The 22,671-nt window shown below is 36.3% G+C and overlaps 1 protein-coding gene across 1 annotated transcript in view; it reads right to left on the reverse strand.

Annotated features, from left to right (window-relative positions):
• LRRC7 (leucine rich repeat containing 7) overlaps nucleotides 1-22,671 on the reverse strand; it is a 577,944-nt gene that overhangs the window by 320,415 nt on the left and 234,858 nt on the right. Inside the window, exon 4 of the mRNA XM_061121637.1 lies at nucleotides 18,134-18,251. Within this exon, the coding sequence (XP_060977620.1) occupies nucleotides 18,134-18,251 (118 nt within the window). The remainder of the gene's footprint in view (nucleotides 1-18,133; nucleotides 18,252-22,671) is intronic.

Raw genomic sequence — 22,671 nt, forward strand, 5'->3', positions numbered from 1 at the left:
CAAAAAGGGCAGAGCAAACACTGAGGTTTAGAGAATTCATGAAAAAATGGTGGTACTTATAGACTGGTGGGTCTGATGGGGTCAAAGGAAAGTTGGAGTGCTCTAAGAAGGGGTGTTCTGGTAGGATAGGAGGATGGAGTCAGTGGCATTCAATTTGATATTCCCGACAATACCTAGATCAGATCTAGGAAAACAACAGAAACTCAGCAAGTGTCTGTTAAATTGGTTCTAATTATATTTTTGTATCAATATCCTGAAACAATGAAGCAAAACACTTTAGAAACATGGAAAGAAACATAGGCTCTTAAGTATAGCTGCTTTAGATTCAAATTACCTTTTCTAAATGAAAAAGGTAATTTTTCCACACAGAATTATAAAAAGGACTTCCTACAAATACCAAATTTGGAATGTTTCAGTGTTCTGTCAGATGCATTAAAGTTCATGCTTATTACTTAAATTTTTTATATAAATCTGTATACATGATAACAGTTATGGATAGTGCATTTTGAAATGTTTCTATGAGTTCCCTGAATTTCACGATGCAAATGCCACAGGCTGAAAAATGATTAAAATCTTAATGCTATATAAAGAAGAGGGATATATATTTATAACTCTTTAAAATTTTCACCTGATATTTTAAATGTGATAGCAATTTTTATATTTCTTTTTTTAAGTTTTGAGAAAGTGGGCAGGTTTTTGGATATCTAATAAATTGGATTAGATTTAGGAGCAGAAAGAATGGAATTTATTGAGGAAACATTATGAGCACTTTGTTTCATTTCATCTTCACAACAATTTTATAAAATGATTTATTATAGCTACTTAACTAATGAAGAAATTGAGGCTCTGAGGCTAGCTGGGATTTGAAACCAGGCCAGATTTATTCCAAACGCTATCATATTTTATGTTTATTAAGCTAACTCCATCAAATCCAGGATTTAAACTATTTGGGGTTATAAATTTTAGCTACTCAAAATTGAAAATGCAACATTTATAACAGAGCACAATATATTGGATTTGTTCCATACATATTTTCCAGGTCAAATACAAACAACCCCAACTTTCTGGAACTCTGAGTTTAATGCACACTCAGGATTTACCATGTGGTGTTCATACAGGGACATTGCAAACCGCATTTGTTCTATGATTATCTTAGATCAAATTTCAATCAGTATTAATAGTATCAACTTTCTGGAATTTTGAGTACATTGCTCAGGTCATAAAGTTATTCGTTTTGTTGTTTAACTTCTCAGTCATGTCTGATTCTTTTGTGACCCCATTGACTGTAGCCTGCCAGGATCCTCTGTCCATGAGATTTTCCAGGCAAGAATACTGGAGTGGGTTGTCATTTCCTTTAGTTCTGAATTTAATATACTACAAGTGCTATAAGCTTAGCTTAGTTCAGAATCTTTGTCCTCTTTATATATAGTTCCAATAGCTATTAGAAGGAACAAATAGCAAAAGGCTACTCAAAATAGGTAGAATGTCAGTCTGAAAACATGATAACATAGAAAAGGTAGTGATGGGGAAAAGTACAACATTTAACACCAGAACTCTTTTTATTAAAAAGATTATTTGATGTGGATCATTTTTAAAGTCTTCTATTGAATTTGTTGGAATATTGCTTCTATTTTATATTTGGGTTTTTTTGGCCACGAGGTACATAGGATCTTAGCTCCCCTAACAGGGATCAAACCCTCACCCCCTACACTAGAAGGCGAAGACTTAACTACTTGATTGCCAGAGAAGTTCCAGCACCAGAACTCTTAAAGTCTAATATTATTATTTTGTCTAGAAGCAAGCAGCTACAAATACTAAAAAAAAAAAAAAAAAAAAATTCAATGACACAAACTATAATGAATTCAAGTCAATTTGGAAAGGTTAAAGTGCATTCATTATGGTCACATAAAAAAATAACATAATAGGAAATATTTTTGAAATATTTTCCATTCAGCATGATTCACATAAAATTTATAAATTTGACACATAAAGGGATAAATTGTACATATTTGTGGGAAAATTATTTTGTGTATAAACCCACATTCCTGAAGGATATCTGGTAAATGAGTCAATACTCTATTAAGAATGGAAGTACGGACTAGAATTAGATTTCAGAGACACAACCTATTGTATGGGAGAAAGTAAAAGCATCCAGCAATTAGGTTCATAAATTTGGGAGAAACTGTGCAGGTCGGTTATATCTTAAAGAGAAGAGATATACTCCTAAGTATTTTATTCTTTTTGTTGCAATGGTGAATGGTATTGTTTCCTTAATTTCTCTGTCTGTTTTTTCATTGTTAGTATATAGGAATGCAAGGGATTTCTGTGTGTTAATTTTATATCCTGCAACTTTACTATATTCATTGATTAGCTCTAGTAATTTTCTGGTAGAGTCTTTAGGGTTTTCTATGTAGAGGATCATGTCATCTGCGAACAGTGAGAGTTTTACTTCTTCTTTTCCTATCTGGATTCCTTTTACTTCTTTTTCTGCTCTGATTGCTGTGGCCAGAACTTCCAACACTATGTTGAATAGTAGTGGTGAGAGAGACATACAGATGGCTAACAAACACATGAAAAGATGCTCAACATCACTCATTATTAGAGAAATGCAAATCAAAACCACAATGAGGTACCATTACACGCCAGTCAGGATGGCTGCTATCCAAAAGTCTACAAGCAATAAATGCTGGAGAGGGTGTGGAGAAAAGGGAACCCTCTTACACTGTTGGTGGGAATGCAAACTAGTACAGCCGCTATGGAAAACAGTGTGGAGATTTCTTAAAAAACTGGAAATAGAACTGCCATATGACCCAGCAATCCCACTCCTGGGCATACACACTGAGGAAACCAGATCTGAAAGAGACACGTGTACCCCAATGTTCATCGCAGCACTGTTTATAACAGCCAGGACATGGAAGCAACCTAGATGCCCATCAGCAGATGAATGGATAAGGAAGCTGTGGTACATATACACCATGGAATATTACTCAGCCATGAAAAAGAATTCATTTGAACCAGTCCTAATGAGATGGATGAAGCTGGAGCCCATTATACAGAGTGAAGTAAGCCAGAAAGATAAAGAACATTACAGCATACTGACACATGTATATGGAATTTAGAAAGGTGATAACGATAACCCTATATGCAGAACAGAAAAAGAGACACAGAAATACAGAACAGACTTTTGAACTTTGTGGGAGAATGTGAGGGTGGGATATTTCAAAAGAACAGCATGTATACTATCTATGGTGAAACAGATCACCAGCCCAGGTGGGATGCACGAGACAAGTGCTCGGGCCTGGTGCACTGGGAAGACCCAGAGGGATCGGGTGGAGAGCGAGGTGGGAGGGGGGATCGGGATGGGGATTACATGTAAATCCATGGCTGATTCATATCAATGTATGACAAAACCCACTGGAAAAAAAAATAATAATAATAAAAATTAAAAAAAAAAAAAGAAATTATTTTATGAAATAAAAAAAAAAAAAAAGAGAGAGAAGAGAGAGAGAGAAAACAGACTGGAATGAATTGCTTTACCTACTATCCTTCAAATGAAGGGAGCTAAGAACTCAGTAGGAACCCAAGCAAGAAGGCAGTCTCCTGAAAGACTCGGCCTATTTTAGTGGCACTATAAAGAGAAAAGCTAAATCAGGTAAAATAATCAACACTTTGAGACAGTTGTGCAACTGATTCTCCCTTCAGGCCATGTCTGTCTAGAGAAAATTTTGAGAAATCTTTATGACCTCGACCAACAATGAGTTCTTTCACAGAGAAATGAATCTTAGTCAAAATGAATTAAAATGACACCTGTCCTCCCTCCTCACCTTCTCTTTGCCTCAACAACAAACATATGGAGTCACTATTTTATGAAATAGGCTTCCCAGGTGGTGCTAGTGATAAAGAATCCACCTGCCAATGCAGAAGATGGAAGAAACATTGGTTCAGTCCCTAGGTTGGGAAGATCCCTTGGAGTAGGGAGTGGTATCCCACTATGATATTCTTACCTAGAAATTTCCATGGACAGAGGAGCCTGGCGGGCTACAGCCCACGGAGTTGCAAAGTTGGGCATGACTGAGTGACTGAGCTCATGTTATATGAAATGAACATATTTAATAATCTTACTTCATATTTGACTAAATATTTTTTTCTTTCATTATCAGTTAACCACTTTATTGAACATTTACTATGCCTGCTCTTTGATAGTGGCTATTGTGGATCTAGAAACAGGGTAAAGTGCAGCAGCTTTTATTTTCAAGGAGTTTATACTGAAGCTCAGAGAGAGTGTGGCCTAGTAGAGAGAATGCTCACGAAGCTCCATTACCAGTTCAACTTGGTTATTTTACAATTTCCAGGAATTACAGAGACATGCAAAGAAGCCAGAAGCCAGGTCAATCAATCAGCCCATAAAAGACTTTGCTGACCCAGGAAAATTTATTGGTCTAGGTGAACACCACCTTCAGAAGGATGACGAGATGAAACCAGTTCCTTTTCCCCTAATATTTAGATCTATTACCAGATTAGAATTTCTACCCCCATGGAGTAAGTCTTGGTACCTACACGGTAACACACAGAAAAATTGTTTGTTGACTTTATTTCCTGATGAAGACATTAGAAAGAGTTAAAAATCCTAGCATCCAGCTAAGAAAGTGGCAGGAGAATAGACGTGGCTTTTGTTGCTATCATATTCTTTAATGGAAATAGAGGAGTCAATCCTCTATCTAAACACTATAATCTTGGGCAGAAGTAGACTCTAAAGAAAGGAAAGTAGTCCTACAGTGATGGAAGTGCTAATGATTTTTAGATAAACAGCACATCAAGTGTTGAAAGTGAGATATTTAAGAGAACAAAATAATAAGCTTTACTGTAAACAAATGGCCTAATGATTTGCCAAACATCAAAGAGCATATTTACTGCTAATTGAGAACAACTGCATGGTGATATTTTATTCCCAACTCACATAAGTCATTCCAAAACAGATTTCCTTGAGAATATATATGTATAACCAGAGTCTCTATTCTTCTGTTAATAGGCTCAAAATTTTAAAGATTTTCATCCTTAACTGGTTCCTCGTATTTTCTTTCCCTAGTGTGTTTGAGAGAAACTCTTCCTCTTCACTGAAAACTGAGGATATTGCTGTCTTCAGTGTTTTACATGCATTTTTGGGGAAGGGGTGGAATAATTGGCAAGTCAGTAAAACACATAATAATGCCTTCAACTCTGATTGCCTTTCATTATAACTAACAACAGTGATTTTGCCCACTATGATGCCGTTCAAATCCATTTTTGTATAGAAATAAGTTTGAGAGGATGAGAGAAAAATCACTTAATTGCTGCAGTATTAGGAAGAGTTTTCACATTAAATCATTTTCATTAACGTCCTTAAATTAGAGTGTCACAGTCTCTGTGAAGCTATGACAAATCAACAATCAGACTTAAAACTGAATCACTGCCTAATTAAACCTTATCATTCATTATCCTGCTTTATTATATAAAACAATTTACTCCATTATGACCATGTATCAGCTCTGCCAACAGGCATAGACTATCTATTCAAACACCACGCTATCATACAATGCATTTATCTCTGATGGACTAGGATTTTAATTTTACTGTTGGATTAAGATCTGAGGAAGAAAAGATAAAAGATCCATTGGCATGGAAAGTCAACGCATTTACCCATGGATTCCTGTATATAATTTTGGGAAATTTCCTTCAAGAGGAAGAGTGATTTACACACATCATGAATATTTATTTACATTTCTCTCCCTTTCTCCTCAAGGAATATAGAGGTTAAAGTACTTACTTTTTAAAAAAAGAATAGAATTTTTATTGAACACAAGAGGTTAAAATCTTATTTCCAATTAAATTTATTCCAGTTCAATAGGTGTATTCAATGTTCCAAGTAGGTAAATGTTCTAAATGTTGGGTGCTCTCAATGTCCAGGCATATAGAAATCACTAAGATATTGTATTTGTCCTAGAAAAGCCTATAATACAGTGAAGAATAAAGTGTATTATTAGATGATCCCTGTACTCAATGATCTGAGAATATGTATTTTTCTCACAAACAACAAATATATTTTAAACATTACCATATCCTAGGCCACTCTGTGAAAGTTGATGAATAAAGAGAAATTATCCAGATTATGTAATCTGCAACATGCCTCAGTAAAAATAATATAACTTAAAAAGTTGCAAGTATATTTGAATACTAAAAACCAATACATAAACTATAAAAGTAGGAGGGGCATAATTAAAAAGCTGCAGTATAAAGTAGAAAAGCAAAAACTAATGACTGGAGAAAAAGACAACCACCCAGCCAAACAATATTGAGAATAGTAAGTCAAAAGACTATTACTAGAAAGATTAGTAAAGTAGAAAAATCTCTGGCAGTATAGAAGATAAAAGTGTACAAGATAGATGGAATGATTAAACAACATTAAGAATACAAAGAAACAGCCACAGATATGGTAGAGATTTATAAAACACCTTAAAGAAGCCTATGGACAATCTTTTACAATAAAATTGAACATCTGGGTGATGGAATAGATTATTTTTCAGAAAATTATATCATAAAAAACTGACTCATGAAGATATAAAGGTGTAAGAATAGAAAGAAAAATACAATTGCTGTATGCAGATGATATGATTTTACACATAAATAATTCAGAAGAGTCTATCGTTTATATATATTCAGTACCATGACTGAATGTAAGATTGAGATATCAAAATGAGCAATGTGCTTATACATAGCATCAATGGAAACATTTAAAATTTTAAAAAGGAATACAGGAGTTCCCTGGTCCAGTGGTTAGGACTCTGTGCTTCCACTTCAGGGGACATGGATTTGATCCCTGGTTGGGGAATTAAGATCCTGCATGCTGCATAGTGAAGCCAGAAAAAAAATAAATAAATCAAAGGAATACAGTTTATAAAACTAACAACCTTAGTTACTTAGAGATAACTCTAATGAAAAGTGTGCAGATCTTTCTTGAAAGAAATAATAAGACTTAATTGAAAGACAAAATAAGATCTAAATAAAGGTGAATACCACGTTCATGGACTACAATACTTACTATTATAAAGATATCAGTTATCTCAAATTAATCTTTAAATTCAAACCAATTTAAAAATTCCAATAGATTGTTTGTGAACCTCAACAAGTTAATCTGAAATTTATATAAAGAATTGAGTACCAAGAACAGTGAGACACACTTTAAAACCCTCTTATACCGTTGGTGGGAATGTAAACTAATATAGCTACTATGGAGAAGAGTGTGGAGATTCCTTAAAAAACTGGAAATAGAACTGCCATACAACCCAGCAATCCCACTGCTGGGCATACACACCAATGAAACCAGAATTGAAAGAGACACATGTACCCCAATGTTCATTGCAGCACTGTTTACAATAGCCAGGACATGGAAGCAACCTAGATGTCCATCAGCAGACAAATGGATAAGAAAGGTCTGGTACATATACACAATGGAATATTACTCAGCTATTAAAAAGAATGCATTTGAATCAGTTCTAATGAGGTGGATGATACTGGAGCATATTATACAGAGTGAAGTAAGACAGAAAGAAAAACACCAATATAGTATACTAATCCATATATATGGAATTTAGAAAAATGGTAATGATGACCCTATATGCGAGATAGCAAAAGAGACACAGATGTAAAGAACAGTCTTTTGGACTCTCTGGGAGAAGGCGAGGGTGGGATGATTTGAGAGGGTAGCGTTGAAATGTGTATATTATCATATGTCAAGTGGATTGCCGGTCCAGGTTCGATGAATGAGACTGGGTGCTCAGGGCTGGTGCACTGGGATGGCCCTGGGGGATGGGATGGGGAGGGACGTGGGAGAGGGGTTTTGGACGGGGAACACATGTGCGCCCATGGCTGATTCATGTCAATGTTAGGCAAAAACCACTACAATATTGTAAAGTAATTAGACTCCAATTAAAATAAATTTAAAAAATTAAAAAATGAGTATTTAATAATACTTTTATTATTTAAAATAATACTTTAAAAATTATTAAATATTAAAACAACATTAAGTTAGAATGATTAGAATGATATGATATTGGTATAAGAATAGGCAAGTAAGCTGATGGAGCAAAAAGCAAAGTTTGGAAAAAAATGTCTTTTATATGTAAAAGGGATATAACTATAAATTAGTGAGAAAATGAGATTATTTAATAAGTGGTGGAATAATTAATCATTTATTTATATGGCAAAATAGATTTTTTTTTTTTCCGAAGTAATGTTTTATTTTTTTTTATTTTTATTTTTTTAATTTTTATTATTATTATTTTTTTTTTCCAGTGGGTTTTGTCATACATTCAAAATAGATTTTGATAATACATAGTACAAAAGGTAAGTTGCAAATGAGTTGAAGGCATAAATGCGAAAAGAAAAACTAATAATTTTGAAAGAAAATATAGATAAATAGTTCATGATATCAGCATACAAAAGAGTTTCCTAGATTAACTGTAAAAATATATCCCCAAAAGAGAACAATGGTAAATTTTAGTACATTACCATTGACAACTCTCTATGACAAATGGCACCCCAAGCAAAGTGAAAAGACAAACCACAAATTGGGAGATGATATTGGTAACCCATTTAACCAATAAAGCATTAGTGTTTGCAGTATATAAGTCTTTCAAATCACCTAAAACCTAACAGACAAATGATCCAAAATAAAAATGGACCAAAAATGTCAACTTGTAGAGAAAGATACTCTACGCTTGCTAATAAAAAGAAATGAGAAAATGCCAACCTCAGTGGTGATTAACAGAATACAAACTAAAATACTGAGCTATCTTTATGTATCCATCTGATTGGTCAACATTTAAAATACCATGAATAACTCCAAGTATTAGTAAGGAAATGGAGTAGTGGGGACTTTTGTACTCTGCTAGTACAGTTAGATTCACATTGATCATTTCACATTAAATTTCAGAAACATAAAGTAGAATGAAAACTTGCAGAATAATATACACAATGTGTCAGCACTTCATTGAAATTTTAAATACACTAACACAGAGGAAGGAAGGAGATGAGAATTTATAAGTTTCAGTAATGTTTTATTCATTAAGAAAAACTAGATTGTTATCTTTTTAATAAATGCTAACACTTTCACGATGGGCAGACTGCTATCCATACTACTTCCTTCATGCTTAAAACATTTAATCATTAAAAAATTAAATCTACATAAATATTTTAATATAACAGTCAACAGTTTTTAATAATAAATTGAGTTTTGAATGATAAGATTGAACCAGGTGAAAAGAGGTGTGAAAGGTAATTTAGGCAGAGGAAATTATACAGATAGAGACACGGAGATAGTACAACAGCATTAAACATTTGAAGCAGCTCTTCAACATCTAAATCATAAAGTTAAAAAAATACAAATCATCTTTGGTGAGATGAGCAGATGGAACGGAAATGTAGGTGGTCAGTTGTGGAGACTTTTAATGTTGTTGGACTTCCCTTGTGGCTAGGATGGTAAAGCATTTGCCTGCAATGCAGAAGACCTGGGTTCCCTGGGTCAGGAAGATCCCCTGGAAAAGGGAATGGCAATCCACCCCAGTATTGTTGCCTGAAGAATCCCATGGACAGAGGAGCCTGGTGGGCTACAGCCCACGGGGCCACAAAGAGTCAGACATAACTGAGCGACTGACAGTTTCATTTCACTTTAATGTTATTAGGGAGCCTACACTCTATCCTAGCTCAACTAAAGTATCTTAAGTAGGAGAGTAACCTAGTCATATCTGCAACTTAGAAAGTGATGAAGCTACTTAGTGAAGGACAGGTTGGGCATGTTGGTGGCAACAATGGGGTGGTTTTTGTTCAGTTGCTATGTGGCGTTCGACTCTTTGCGACCCCATGGATGACAGCAAGCAAAGCTTCACAGTTCTCTACTATCTCCCGGAGTTTGTTCAAATTCATGTCTATTGAGTCTGTGATGCTACCTAACCATCTCAACTTCTGTTGTCCCTTCTCCTTTTGCCTTCAGTCTTACGCAGCATCAGGGTCTTTTGCAATGAGCCGGCTCTTTGCATCAGGTGGACAAAGTACTAAAGGTTAAGCTTCAGCATTAATCCTTTCAATTCAACATTGATTTCCTTTAGGATTGACTGGTTTGATCTTGCAGTTGAAGGGATCCTCAAGAGTCTTCTCCAGCACTACAATTCAAAAGAATCAATTCTTGGATGCTCAGTCTTCTTTATGGTCCAATTCTCACACTCATACATGACTACTGGAAAAATCATAGTTTTGACAATATGAACCTTTGTTGGCAAAGTGATGTCTCTGCTTTTTAATACGCTGTCTGGGTTTGTTATAGATTTTATTCCAATGAGCAAGAGTCTTAATTTCATGACTGCAGTCACCATCCACTGTGATTTTGGAGCCCATGAAAATAAAATCTGTCACACCTTCTTCTTTTTTCCCTTCTATTTGCTATGAAGTAAGACCTGTATGCAGATCAGGAAGCAACAGTTAGAACTGGGGATGGAACAACAGACTGGTTCCAAAAAGGGAAAGGAGTATGTCAAGGCGTATATTGTCACCCTGCTTATTTAACTTATGTGCAGAATATATCATGGGAAATGCTGGGCTGGGTGAAGCACAGGCTGGAATCAAGATTGCTGGGAGAAATATCAATCACCTCAGATATGCAGATGACACCACCCTTATGGCAGAAAGTGAAGAAGAACTAAAGAGTCTCTTGATGAAAGTGAAAGAGGAGAGTAAAAAAGTTGGCTTAAAGCTCAACATTCAGAAAACTAAGATCATGGCATCTGGTCCCATCACTTCATGGGAAATAGATGGGGAAACAGTGGATACAGTGGCTGACTTTATTTTTTGGGGCTTCAAAATCACTGCAGATGGTGATTGCAGCCATGAAATTAAAAGACGCTTACTCCTTGGAAGTAAAGTCATGACCAACCTAGACAGCATATTAAAAAGCAGAGACATTACTTTGCCAACAAAGGTCTGTCTAGTCAAGGCTATGGTTTTTCCAGTGGGCATGTATGGATGTGAGAGTTGGACCATAAAGAAAGCTGAGCGCCGAAGAAGTGATGCTTTTGAACTGTGGTGTTGGAGAAGACTCTTGAGAGTCTCTTGGACTGCAAGGACATCCAACCTGTCCATCCTAAAGAAAATCAGTCCTGGGTGTTCATTGGCAGGACTGATGTTGAAGCTGAAACTCCAATACTTTGGCCACCTGATGCGAAGAGCTGACTCATTTGAAAAGACCCTGGTGCTGGGAAAGATTGAGGGCAGGCGGAGAAGGGGACGACAGAGGATGAAATGGTTGGATGGCATCACCAACTCAATGGACATGAGTTTGAGTAAACTCCAGATGTTGGTAATGGACAGGGAGGTCTGGCGAACTGCAGTTCATGGGGTTGCCAAGAGTCAGACATGACTGAGTAACTGAACTGAATCAAACTGAAGTGAAGCTTCCTTTGTCACACAGGTGTTAAAGAATACGCCTGCAGTGTGGAAGACCTCGCTTTGACACCTGGGTGTGGAAGATTCCATGGAGAAGGAAATGGCAACCCATTCCAGTATTCTTGTCAGGGAAATCCCATGAACAGAAGAGACTTGTGGGCCCCAGATCATGGGTCCCAAAGAGTGGGATATGATTGAGCAACTAATGATGGGACTGGAAGCCATGATATTAGTTTTTTGAATATTGAGTTTCAAGTCAGTTTTTTCACTCTCCTGTTTCACCTTCATCAAGATAATGGGGAGGGGGGCAATGAAGAGACTATACCAAGTGGTCTTGGAAACAGACAAGTCACTAAGTTAAGATGGTAACAGTGGGAATTATGAGAAAGAAACAGCTTTGACATATATTTAAGATGTAAAATGGGCAGGATTTGGTGATTTAATGTATATTGGAGTTAAGGAAAGGATGGATTTTTGCATTGTATGCCTGTGCGGGGCTTCCCTGTTAAAGAATCCACCTGCAATGCAGGAGACCCCAGTTTGATTCCTGGGTTGGGAAGACCCGCTGGAGAAGGAAATGGCAACCCATTCCAGTATTCTGGCCTGGAGAATTCCATGGACTAGTTTGTGGGGTCACACAGAGTTGGACACGACTGAGCGACTTTCACTTTCACTGGGATGTAAAATGGGCAGGTTTGGTGATTCAATGTATATTAGAGTTACGAAAAGGATGGATTTTTGCATTGCATGCCTGTGTGGATAATAGTAACATTAACAGAGAACTGGATATAATGGAGGAAAAACAGACTGGGGTGGATGCTTAGTTTGGTTTTAAACACATTATGTTTGGAGGTGTTTGTGGAACATATTTTAGCTGTGTCCAGCCTGTAGTTGGCTAAACCAGTCTGAAGCTCAAGGGAGAGGTCAAAGCTTAATGTGAAGCAGTCATTATCCTATGAACAGGACTAGCAAATATATCACTATACGGCAGTTTGGAGCCGATTTTAGGGGTTACTCATCATTTATTGCAGTATTATTCCTATTTTTCAGCACTCAATTGCAATATTTAACACATCTCAGTATAATAGGTGGGGATGCTATCCTTTGTAGGGTAACTCATGTAATATAATATAAATACATGCTATGTATTTTAAAGAATGCTAAAGTATAAAGTTTATTTATCTCCCAAACATTTATGGAGCACCTGCCATTTATGGGTATCGGGTTAGTTGTTCCAAATAGAGCAATGAACGAGATAGTCCCTGATTTCAAGGGTTTTACAATCTAGTCAATACATAAGGATAAACAGAAATCAAATTACAAAGTGAGATATGTTCACAGAAAAAACACTTAAGATGTATAAACATATAACAGAGAAAGGAGCAATTAATTCTCTTTGTCTACAGGATATTAGGAATGTTTCTCAGAATAAATGACATCAGAGATGCCTTTTTAAAGGTGAATAGGACTCTGGTTGATGGGGACAACAGTGAGAGGAAGGAATATTTTGGATAGAAAAATAGTATCATTTCTTTTATCACAGAAACCATCCTGATGCATTTGAAAATGACAGTTTGGCATTACCTGAAAATGCAATGGAAGGGAGATGGGTTGGTTGGAGGTATGGTTAGAGAGGTAGTGATAGTTATTCACACAAAATTTCTAGATCCATTTCTCTGCACAACAGTTCACTTATATAAAGGTTTTAATATAAAATAATATTTTTAAATTGTGGAAAGAAAAATAGTGCATTTGGATAACAGGTGGAAGAATTAGACCCAAAAAGTAAAGATTGGAGGCACAGGGACAATGAAGATCAGATTTCACCTCCACCTCCAAGTGAAATAATTTCCTCATAAGGGGTCACTCATCAAATTCCAACACAATTAAGGCAAATATTTATCAAAATTCAGTAGCATTTGAATGAATCCTTTGCTCAAAATAAACATTCATTTTCAGTCCCTCAATACCAATACTGATTATATTCTCTCATGTCTTGACTCCTTTCCACCAGGGCAATTCCAACCTTGTCAAACTGTGATGCTGACACTGCACTTATTTTCTGCTATCTGCTCTTTTTTCACTTGAGAGATTCCCAAAGGATATATTATGCTCCTTAAGTAACTGTCTAGGTCTTTGCCACAAAACTCAATGACAGGTTTTTAGGTATAATTTTGTGAAAGGATTGATGTGTTGAAATCTTTTACTATTTGTGTCACTTCCAGCAATGGCTGGTATATCATCATGCTCATCAAACCTTTTGTACTATACTAACCTTGCAGAATGATTTGCCATGCTTTGCTTGTCTTTTTGCATAAATATTTCCACAATATAACCACCATAAGCATAGCTAAAAGTTCCTAAATTCTACTTACTAGGATTTCTAATTATGTTCACAGACTTATTTCTGAGTAGAACTATAACGTGCAGTTTACATCCTGGCAACAAAAATTGCGTGATGCAAGAAAACTGCTAGGAGATGATTACAGTGCTCATAAAAATGTCGTTATTTCTTAGAAGTTTTATGTCTGTATTCGGTAATGAATTTTCTTCTGATTCTCTTTATGAATAAGATAGATTTTTATTTATTTGAACCATCTAGCCAAACCTCACCTGCCTGAAGACCAAGGGATTGTTATATTTGGTTGTAAGATATTTCTCAGAAATTGTAATTTGAAAACAGAATTTCAGGTGTGAATGTCTATAAACAGTATCGTTAGTAAAGTATAGAAATATCAATCCATAAAAACATGTAGCCTATAAGTCTATTTTCAAAAGAATAAAGGTAGACCTCACATCATCTTTCAATTGGCCTAAATCTAATTGCTGTTCACTAAGTTGGCAAATGATCCTTTCAGGACTGTCTTCCTGAAAACCCTCTAAGTGGTAAGTCAAGTTGGTATAGAAATAAGTGTGTCCTTCATTTGTACTCCATTGTTTACTTCAAATGAAATGCTCTCCTTTATTCAGATGTTACTGTGCTTCAAGGAATTCCTCAAGCTATATTCTTTATCTTAACTCTTCCGTAATCATAAATCAGTCTCTATTAATCCTCTTATTCTCTAAGAATTTACAATTGTAATTTGTGCCATACAGTTAGGGCTTCCTGGGTGGCCTTCAGCAGTAAAGAATTTTCCTGCAGTGTCAGAGAGGTGGGCTGGATTTCTGGGTTGGGAAGATACCCCGAAGGAGGTAAGTATGGAAATCCACTCCAATATTCTTGTCTGGAGAATCCCAGGGACAGAGGAGTTTGTCAGGGCTATAGTCCATAGGGTAACAAAGAGTTGGACATAACTGAAGCAACTTCACCTCAGATGTGTCTGACTCTTTGTGACTCTATGGACTGTACCAGGCTCCTCTGTTCCTGGGATTCTCCAAGCAAGAATACTGGAGTGGGTTACCATTCACTCTTCCAGGGGATCTTTCCCACCCAGGGTTCGAACCCACGTCTCTTTTGTTGCCTGAATTGGCAGACAAGTTCTTTACCACTAGTGCCATGTGGGAAACTCGGAGCTCGCACACACATGCCATATAATTAATCACTTCATTGTATTGGGCTCGTCGAAAAATTGCTTCAGATTGTTCCATATCCTCTTACAGAAAACCCCAAATAAAATTTGGCCAACCCAATATACAATATTCCTTGATTATTTTTGTTAGTATTTTCTCCCCAGTGAGAATGTAAACTTTTCTATGACTCTCATAGTCTTGAAGACTGTTAGTTACTTAAACTGGTATATTTCAACGAGTGTTCCATGTCCAGAAGGATCATTCACTCATGAATTCATCCAATAAATTGTACTGAACTCCTACAATGTGCCACATATTGTTTTATGCAATAGAGATGTATCAGTGACCAAGACAATGATAAAAAGTTAGAACATCACTGAACTTTTTAGTTCAGTTCAGTTCAGTTCAGTTGTTCAGTTGTGTACAACTCTTTGTGACCCCATGAATCGCAGCATGCCAGGCCTCCCTGTCCATCACCAACTCCTGGAGTTTACTCAAACTCATGCCCATCGAGTCAGTACCATCCAGCCATCTCATCCTCTGCCGTCCCCTTCTCCTCCTGCCCCCAATCCCTCCCAGCATCAGGGTCTTTTCCAATGAGTCAACTCTTCACATCAGGTGGCCAAAGTATTGGAGTTTCAGCCTCAGCATCAGTCCTTCCAATGAACACCCAGGACTGATCTCCTTTAGGATGGACTGGTTGGATCTCCTTGCAGTCCAAGGGACTCTCAAGGGTCTTCTCCAACACCACAGTTCAAAAGCATCATTTTTTTGGCACTCAGCTTCCTTCACAGTCCAACTCTCACATCCATACATGACTACTGGAAAAACCATAGCCTTGACTAGAATTTTTAGTTGGGGGAATCTAAAAAGTATTTAGGGCTTCCCTGGTAGTTCAACTGGTAAAGAATCCAACTGCAATGCAGGAGACCCCAGTTCAATTCCTTGGTCGGGAAGATCTGCTGGAGAAGGGATAGGCTACCCACTCCAGTATTCTTGGCCTTCCCTGTGGCTCAGACAGTAAAGAATCCACCTGCAATGCAGGAGAACTGGGTTCAATCCCTGGGTTTGGAAGATCCCCTGGAGGAGGGCATAGCAACCAACCCACTCCAGTATTCTTGCCTGGAAAATCCCCATGGACAAAGGAGCATAGCAGGCTATAATCCATAGGGTGGTAAAAATCAGACACAACTGAGTGATTAAGCACAGCACAGATAATACATAAACAAGTTAAAATACACTATGTCAGTTACTCATAAAGACTATTAAGAAAATCAAATCAGGAAGGACATTGGGATAACACCAGCTATTCTGAAGTGCACAATACTGTAATTTTAACTATGGGCATGATTTTGGATGGTGAATCTCTAGAAGTTATTCACCCAGCACAAATGAAACTTTATACCCACTGGATAATAACTCTTATTCGTCATGGATGGATTTAGTTATTATTTTTTAGGGTAACTTTATCTAACTACACTGACTGGATTATGTCCTACTAGTATGCATGTCCTTCACTTCCAATGTATCTTTAACTCAATTTTTACTTAATCACCTATAATTATTTCAGTTCAGTTCAGTTTAGTTGCTCAGTCATGTCTGACTCTTTGCAACCCCATGGACTGCAGCACGCCAGGTCTCCATGTCCAACACCAACTCCCGGAGTTTACTCAAACTCATGTCCATTGAGTCAGTGATGCCATCCAGCCATCTCATCCTCTGTTGTCCCCTTCTCCTACTGCCTTCAATCTTTCCCAGCGTCAGGGTCTTTTCCAGTGAGTCAGTTCTTTGCATCAGGTGGCCAAAGTATTGGAGTTTCAGCTTTAGCATCAGTCCTTCCAATGAATATTCAGGACAGACTCGCTTTAGGATGGACTGGTTGGATGTCCTTGCAGTCCAAGGGACTCTCAAGAGTCTTCTCCAATACCACAGTTCAAAAGCAACAATTTTTCAGCACTCAGCTTTCTTTATAGTCCAACTTTCAAGTCCATACATGGCCACTGGAAAAACCATAGCTTTGACTAGATGGACCTTTGTTGGCAAAGTAATGTCTCTGCTTTTTAATAAGCTGTCTAGGTTGGTCATAACTATTTCCTCTATTTCTTTGCATTCATCACTGAGGAAGGCTTTCTTATTTCTCCTTGCTATTCTTTGGAACTCTGCATTCAAATGGGTATATCTTTCCTTTTAATTATTTATTTAATGTCTAGTGCATGTTCTAGAATAAGTTTCATGAAGGCAAGGATCTGTTTTGTTCATGTCTATTTCTTTGGTCCCAATAATAATGCCTTAAGTTAACAAAGCAATACATACATACACACACAAAGTTTAACCAACCAGCTTAATGACAGAGGAGTCCTGTTTTATATCCTCATAATGCCTAGACATAACCTTTTTTGACTGATCCTTGCTTTATTCTAATAAAACGGAGGGCCATATTCATTTGGAAGAAAATGAGGATTTAATGAACATATGAGAACACAGGAGACTCCCAAAAATATTAAGAAGAAAACATCATCAACATGAATATCAACAAAATCACCAGATATAATGTTTGGCCAAAATTATAACAAATAGTACTGATCACTTATTATTCACCAGGTATTGCTCTATACATCTGAGATACATCAGTCACCAAAATATAGTAATATCCCTCCTGTCACATAATGTGGTTTATATTTTGGGGCAAGAGAGGGGAGACAAACCATAAAAATAAGCAAATTATATGCATTGAGAAGATGGTCACTGCTATGGGAGAAAAAGGAGCAGAGACAGGGAGATTGAACGTTCCAACCTCAAAAAGGGTGAATGGGTAGGCCTTGTTGAGTGGGTGATATCTGAAACATGTTGGAAAAAGTTTTACTCAAAGAATGAGGAAAATATACAATGTAAAGTCATTAAATAATCTCAGAAAGGTTAAATCACATATCTGAATGCAAGGGGAAATAAGGCCTGAGTGAATCAGGGCCATTAGTAAGAGGAGGGGAGAGACGTTTTCTGTCTTCAGTTTTATAATTCAGGATTTAGCTTTTCAACAAACATTAAGTTAGAGTTGTAACAAAATCAAGGAAAAGGTGTTATATCATTTTCTAAGCATTAAAGCATATTTTCAGTTAAAAATTCAAGTTATTTAGAGATGAACAGAAAATCTTACCATTTTTACTGATGTCGAGTTCTTTAAGGTTTACTAAACTAGCGATAGTGGTTGGCAGATTTGAAAGGTCGTTGTCAGGAATACTTAGCTTTTTTAGAGCTTGACAGTTGAACAATTGCTGTGAAAAGAAAATAATAATTAATGAGATCTTAATTTGGTTAAATACATTTATATATAAACTTAGAAGCAACATTCAATTCACCATCTTTACCAATGTGGTAGTAAAAGGGCCAATACAAAAGTCTCACTTTCTTCCATACTCTTCCACAGAATCCTCCAGATTCTTTTCAGAATTTTTTCACATTCCATCCCCATATTAGTCCCTCCCTATTCTCTGCTACCCAGATTCACCACCCAAGGTATTCAACATTTCCCCCTTCAATTTAACATTAATGTTTAATTTGCCAGTGAACAAACAGATTTTTTTTCTTTGAAATAATTTCTTTGAGTAGCCACTTCCTTTTTATTCCCACAGCTACCAGGATTATCTCAATTCTCTTTCACCACAACCTCAAATTACTTCCATTTAATCATGTCAAACAGCTGCTTATTAGACATGCAAGAAATGCAATACAGTTGAATACATGCGCTCACATTTTTTTGTGTACCCCCACACTGCTTCATAAATATCTAGCAAATGAAACATTTAATCTCTGATATTTAATGAAAAATGACCATTAGTAGTTGGTTCATTTCTGCCACTAATCCAAAAGTACTAGATGGGGACGAGTCAAGTGGTAATGCAATGGTTCTCAAATCTAGCATGGTTTTAATCACTGGTGGGTGGAGGTGCTTGTTAAAATGTGGGTCCTTGGGCTTTGCCCAATGAAATACTGATATGATGGGTCTGGGATGAAGATTAAAATCGTTGTTTTTAATAAGTTAGTTCCAAGTTAGTCACTTGTTAGTTAGTTAGTTAGTTCTCAAGTTTCAAGTCAGTCGCTCAGTCATATCTGACTCTGCAACCCCATGGACTGTAACCTGCCAGGGATTTCCCAGGCAAGAATACTGGAATGGGTAGCCAGTCGCTTCTCCAGGGGATCTTCCTTACCTAGGGACTGAACCTGAATCTCCCGCATTGCAGGTAGATTCTTTATCATATGAACTACCAGGGAAACCCAATAAATAATAGTGATCTGGTTATTTTTTATGTAGATGTTTCCAGTATCATGTTTCTGGAAATAATGCAGTTAGATTTTTTTCACTATGTCCATCTCACCTTGACTACTCAAGATTTGAACAGCTGGGACTGAAATTTCTTATTCATTTCTGAAAGAATTATCTTAATGAGATCTTTTCTGTTTAACATTTCTAATTCTATTTTGCTGAATATCCACCAATGAAGTCTCTGGTATCCATGACTATGCAATTGGCAAACAGTACATTTAACTATTGCTTGTTCTCACACATAATTAATAATTTATATAGTACATGGTTGTTATTTCTTAACTCAGATTTTTAAAAAAATAGACTGTGTTAGTTATTATTTAGGATAAATATGTTTGTCATTTTTGGCTCCTTACAAAGCTCATTTGCAATACCTCATGTAGTGCTAGAATTGCAATATTCTTCATAGAAATGTTGCTACTTACTTTTATAAAATCTAAAAAAGAGAACTTCAATGGACAGTTTCCACTAACTACTAATTTTCCCTTAATATATAGGAAAAAAATGTCTACACTCATGGCCAAAGTTAACTTAAATTTTTGTCCAGTCTCTATCATTCTATTAAGACCATTGTACTACATGCAATGTGGTCAGTTATATATATATATAAATCAACCCTATCAACCTTGGTTGATACTGATAAGATGTATTAGTTATTCTTTAGTATATTATAACCATTTTATGCAAAATTCAGATAAATTATTTTCAAAACACTCTTTTTTTTTTCAATCTGTAAATTCAAGTCTTATTTTCTCAACTAAATTCTCAGCTTATCTCAAGAATTAATAGAGGCTACATTCTTCTTCAATTTAAATGAAGCCACATCAGGAAGAAAAGATTTGGGAATTTTTGAATACCCTATTACATTAGAGATCCAAGATAGTTATGGTACAGTGATTAAGATCATGGCATTGGAATCAGACTGATGTGGATTCAATCCCCACTTATCTACTTACTAGCTGTATGATCTTGGGAGAGTTACCTGACATGTCTGAACTCTATCATTTTCCTCATCTGTAAAATGGGGATAATAACATTACCTTACTTGAAGGACTGTTGAGAGAATTACATGAGTTACTTTGTGTGTGTGTGTGCGTGCTAAGTCACTTCAGTCATGGCCAACTCTTTGCGACCCTCTGGACTGTAGCCCGCCAGGCTCCTCTGCCCATGGGATTCTCCAGGCAAGAACACTGGAGTGGGTTGCAATGCCCTCCTCCAGGTGATCTTCCTTATCTAGGGATCAAATGTGCATCTCTTATGTCTCCTGCATTGGCAGGCAGGGTCTTTACCTCTAATGCCTGTCATCAATTTTAAGTCTTGCACTTTTTCACATATTAACATCTTTGATATTTGGGCTTCATCTCCCAATCTAGATTGTTATATTTTTAAAGCAGTGTTTTTTTCCCTTCGTGGTACTATAATAATGGTAATGCTGTGTCTGATAATCAATAACCTTGGATTTGATAAAATGAATTACTTGTAAAAATGTAAAACTATATTTGGTAAACTATTTGGTACATAGTAAGAACTTGATAACTGTTAGTCTTTACTAATATTTACAAGTTAATACAGAAATATATATATACTTGCATAATAGTCTATTCCTTACTTTTCTAGATGATGAGGTCTCTGAAGGCAGGAGTCATGTCTGATTCATCTTGGTGTCAATTTATTTCACCTTTGTATATAACAAAGTGACTGACATAGTGCCCTACACATACTGTATGTTGAATAAATATATTTGAAAGTATACCTAGATAAGTAAAGTGAAAATGAGGAAAGTGCTAAGTTCCAGCTTAAGTGATACTTCACTGGTTGGAAGTTTCAGATGGACAAACAATCTCAGTGGAATCTAAAAAGCAGTGAACTCTTGAATATGCGTCATGATGTCTAAAAGGTGGCAAAGAAATTAAGGCATCTTAAAGATTCTTTAAATATTCAAACTTTGAATGAAAATGAGGTAAAGAATTATCATAAATTCTTCAATATAGTATAAAACAGCAATTATAATTAATAGTTAAAGTAAAACTCTTAATGATATGGTTATTCTGCCTTTAATTTACTAATGATATTTCCTATTTCAAAAAATTGCTTTGAGTCTTAAAATATTTGAATACTAAAGTGTTCTTTTTCTTGGACTGAAGGAAGCAATCTAACTCTGACAAAAACTGGTTTGAGAAGACTATGCAATTTAAATTACTGACTCCAAACAGAAATTGTTAGGTATTTGTAAGGGAGCGGATACAAAAGAGAAAGGCCTAACTGTTGAAAATAAAACATATTTGGGACCAAAAACGCACATTCTAAAAAGTGTTAGTCATTAATTTATGGAAAACCATTCATTGATATCTGCCACAAAACTGAACAATATGCTAAGTGCAAGGGACATAAAATGAATAAGACACAGCAATTGAGCTCAGTAGGTCAGCTTACAGTGTAATATTTAGATATTAAATACCATGTGAAAAGACTATGCTAAGGTAAATATCAGATGTAATGAAAACACACTGGTAGAAGTCTGCTCGAATTTACATTGACAATGGTGATAAGGTTGACTCATGAAAGTATATCTGGAAGAGGTAATTAAAAATGTGTATCACCTAAGAGCTAGCACAAGATAGCCAGATAAAGGTTAAAGAGGGATAATGTATTTGTAGTATCTAAAGATACTCCAAATGTAAAGACTGTGTAACTCAAACTAGTTTCAAATATATGCTTGACAGCATGAGGATATTAGGATTGTGGAGGGAATTCTCTAAGTCTACAACATCTATATGCATTTAAAATATGTTTATTGAACATCTATTATATGATACGGCCTATTTCAACACTGAGCATAAGGACACGAGATTCCCATCAATTCCTATTTTCAGCATGGTAGACTAAATATTCAAAGGAAAACTTTTTAGTGCAATGAATTACACACACACACACACACACATTCCTTTAATACATAGCTGAGCCCTGGCTGAAAAATACTGGAATTTCTCAAATTCCAGAATAACAAGAAAATGTTACTACACAAGTTGAATGGGTCTGTGTTTAGCTTCTGCTCTGGTGGTATCTGTTGGTCTCTGGTGGCTGAAGACTAAGGGTTGTTTTTTTTTTTTTTGCCAGTGGAAGATAGAAGACTGTTTGGGGTCTGAACAGAGGTTGGAGATGGCTGAGAGACCACTCTATACACAGTTGGGTTCTCCTAAGGGTGATATCTCACTCAGTAAGGGAAGGAAAAAATCTGGGTTCTGCAAAGAGTCAGTGGTGAATATATGACTTTCTCAGTCTTGAGTAAGGTGAGAAGGAAGGAAGGGAGAAAGGAGGGAAGGAAAGAGGGAGGGAAGGGAGGAAGGCAAGAAGGGAAAAGAGAGAGGGAG

This window comes from Dama dama, chromosome 20 (genome assembly GCF_033118175.1).
Source record: "Dama dama isolate Ldn47 chromosome 20, ASM3311817v1, whole genome shotgun sequence".
NCBI classification, from domain to species: Eukaryota; Metazoa; Chordata; class Mammalia; order Artiodactyla; family Cervidae; genus Dama; species Dama dama.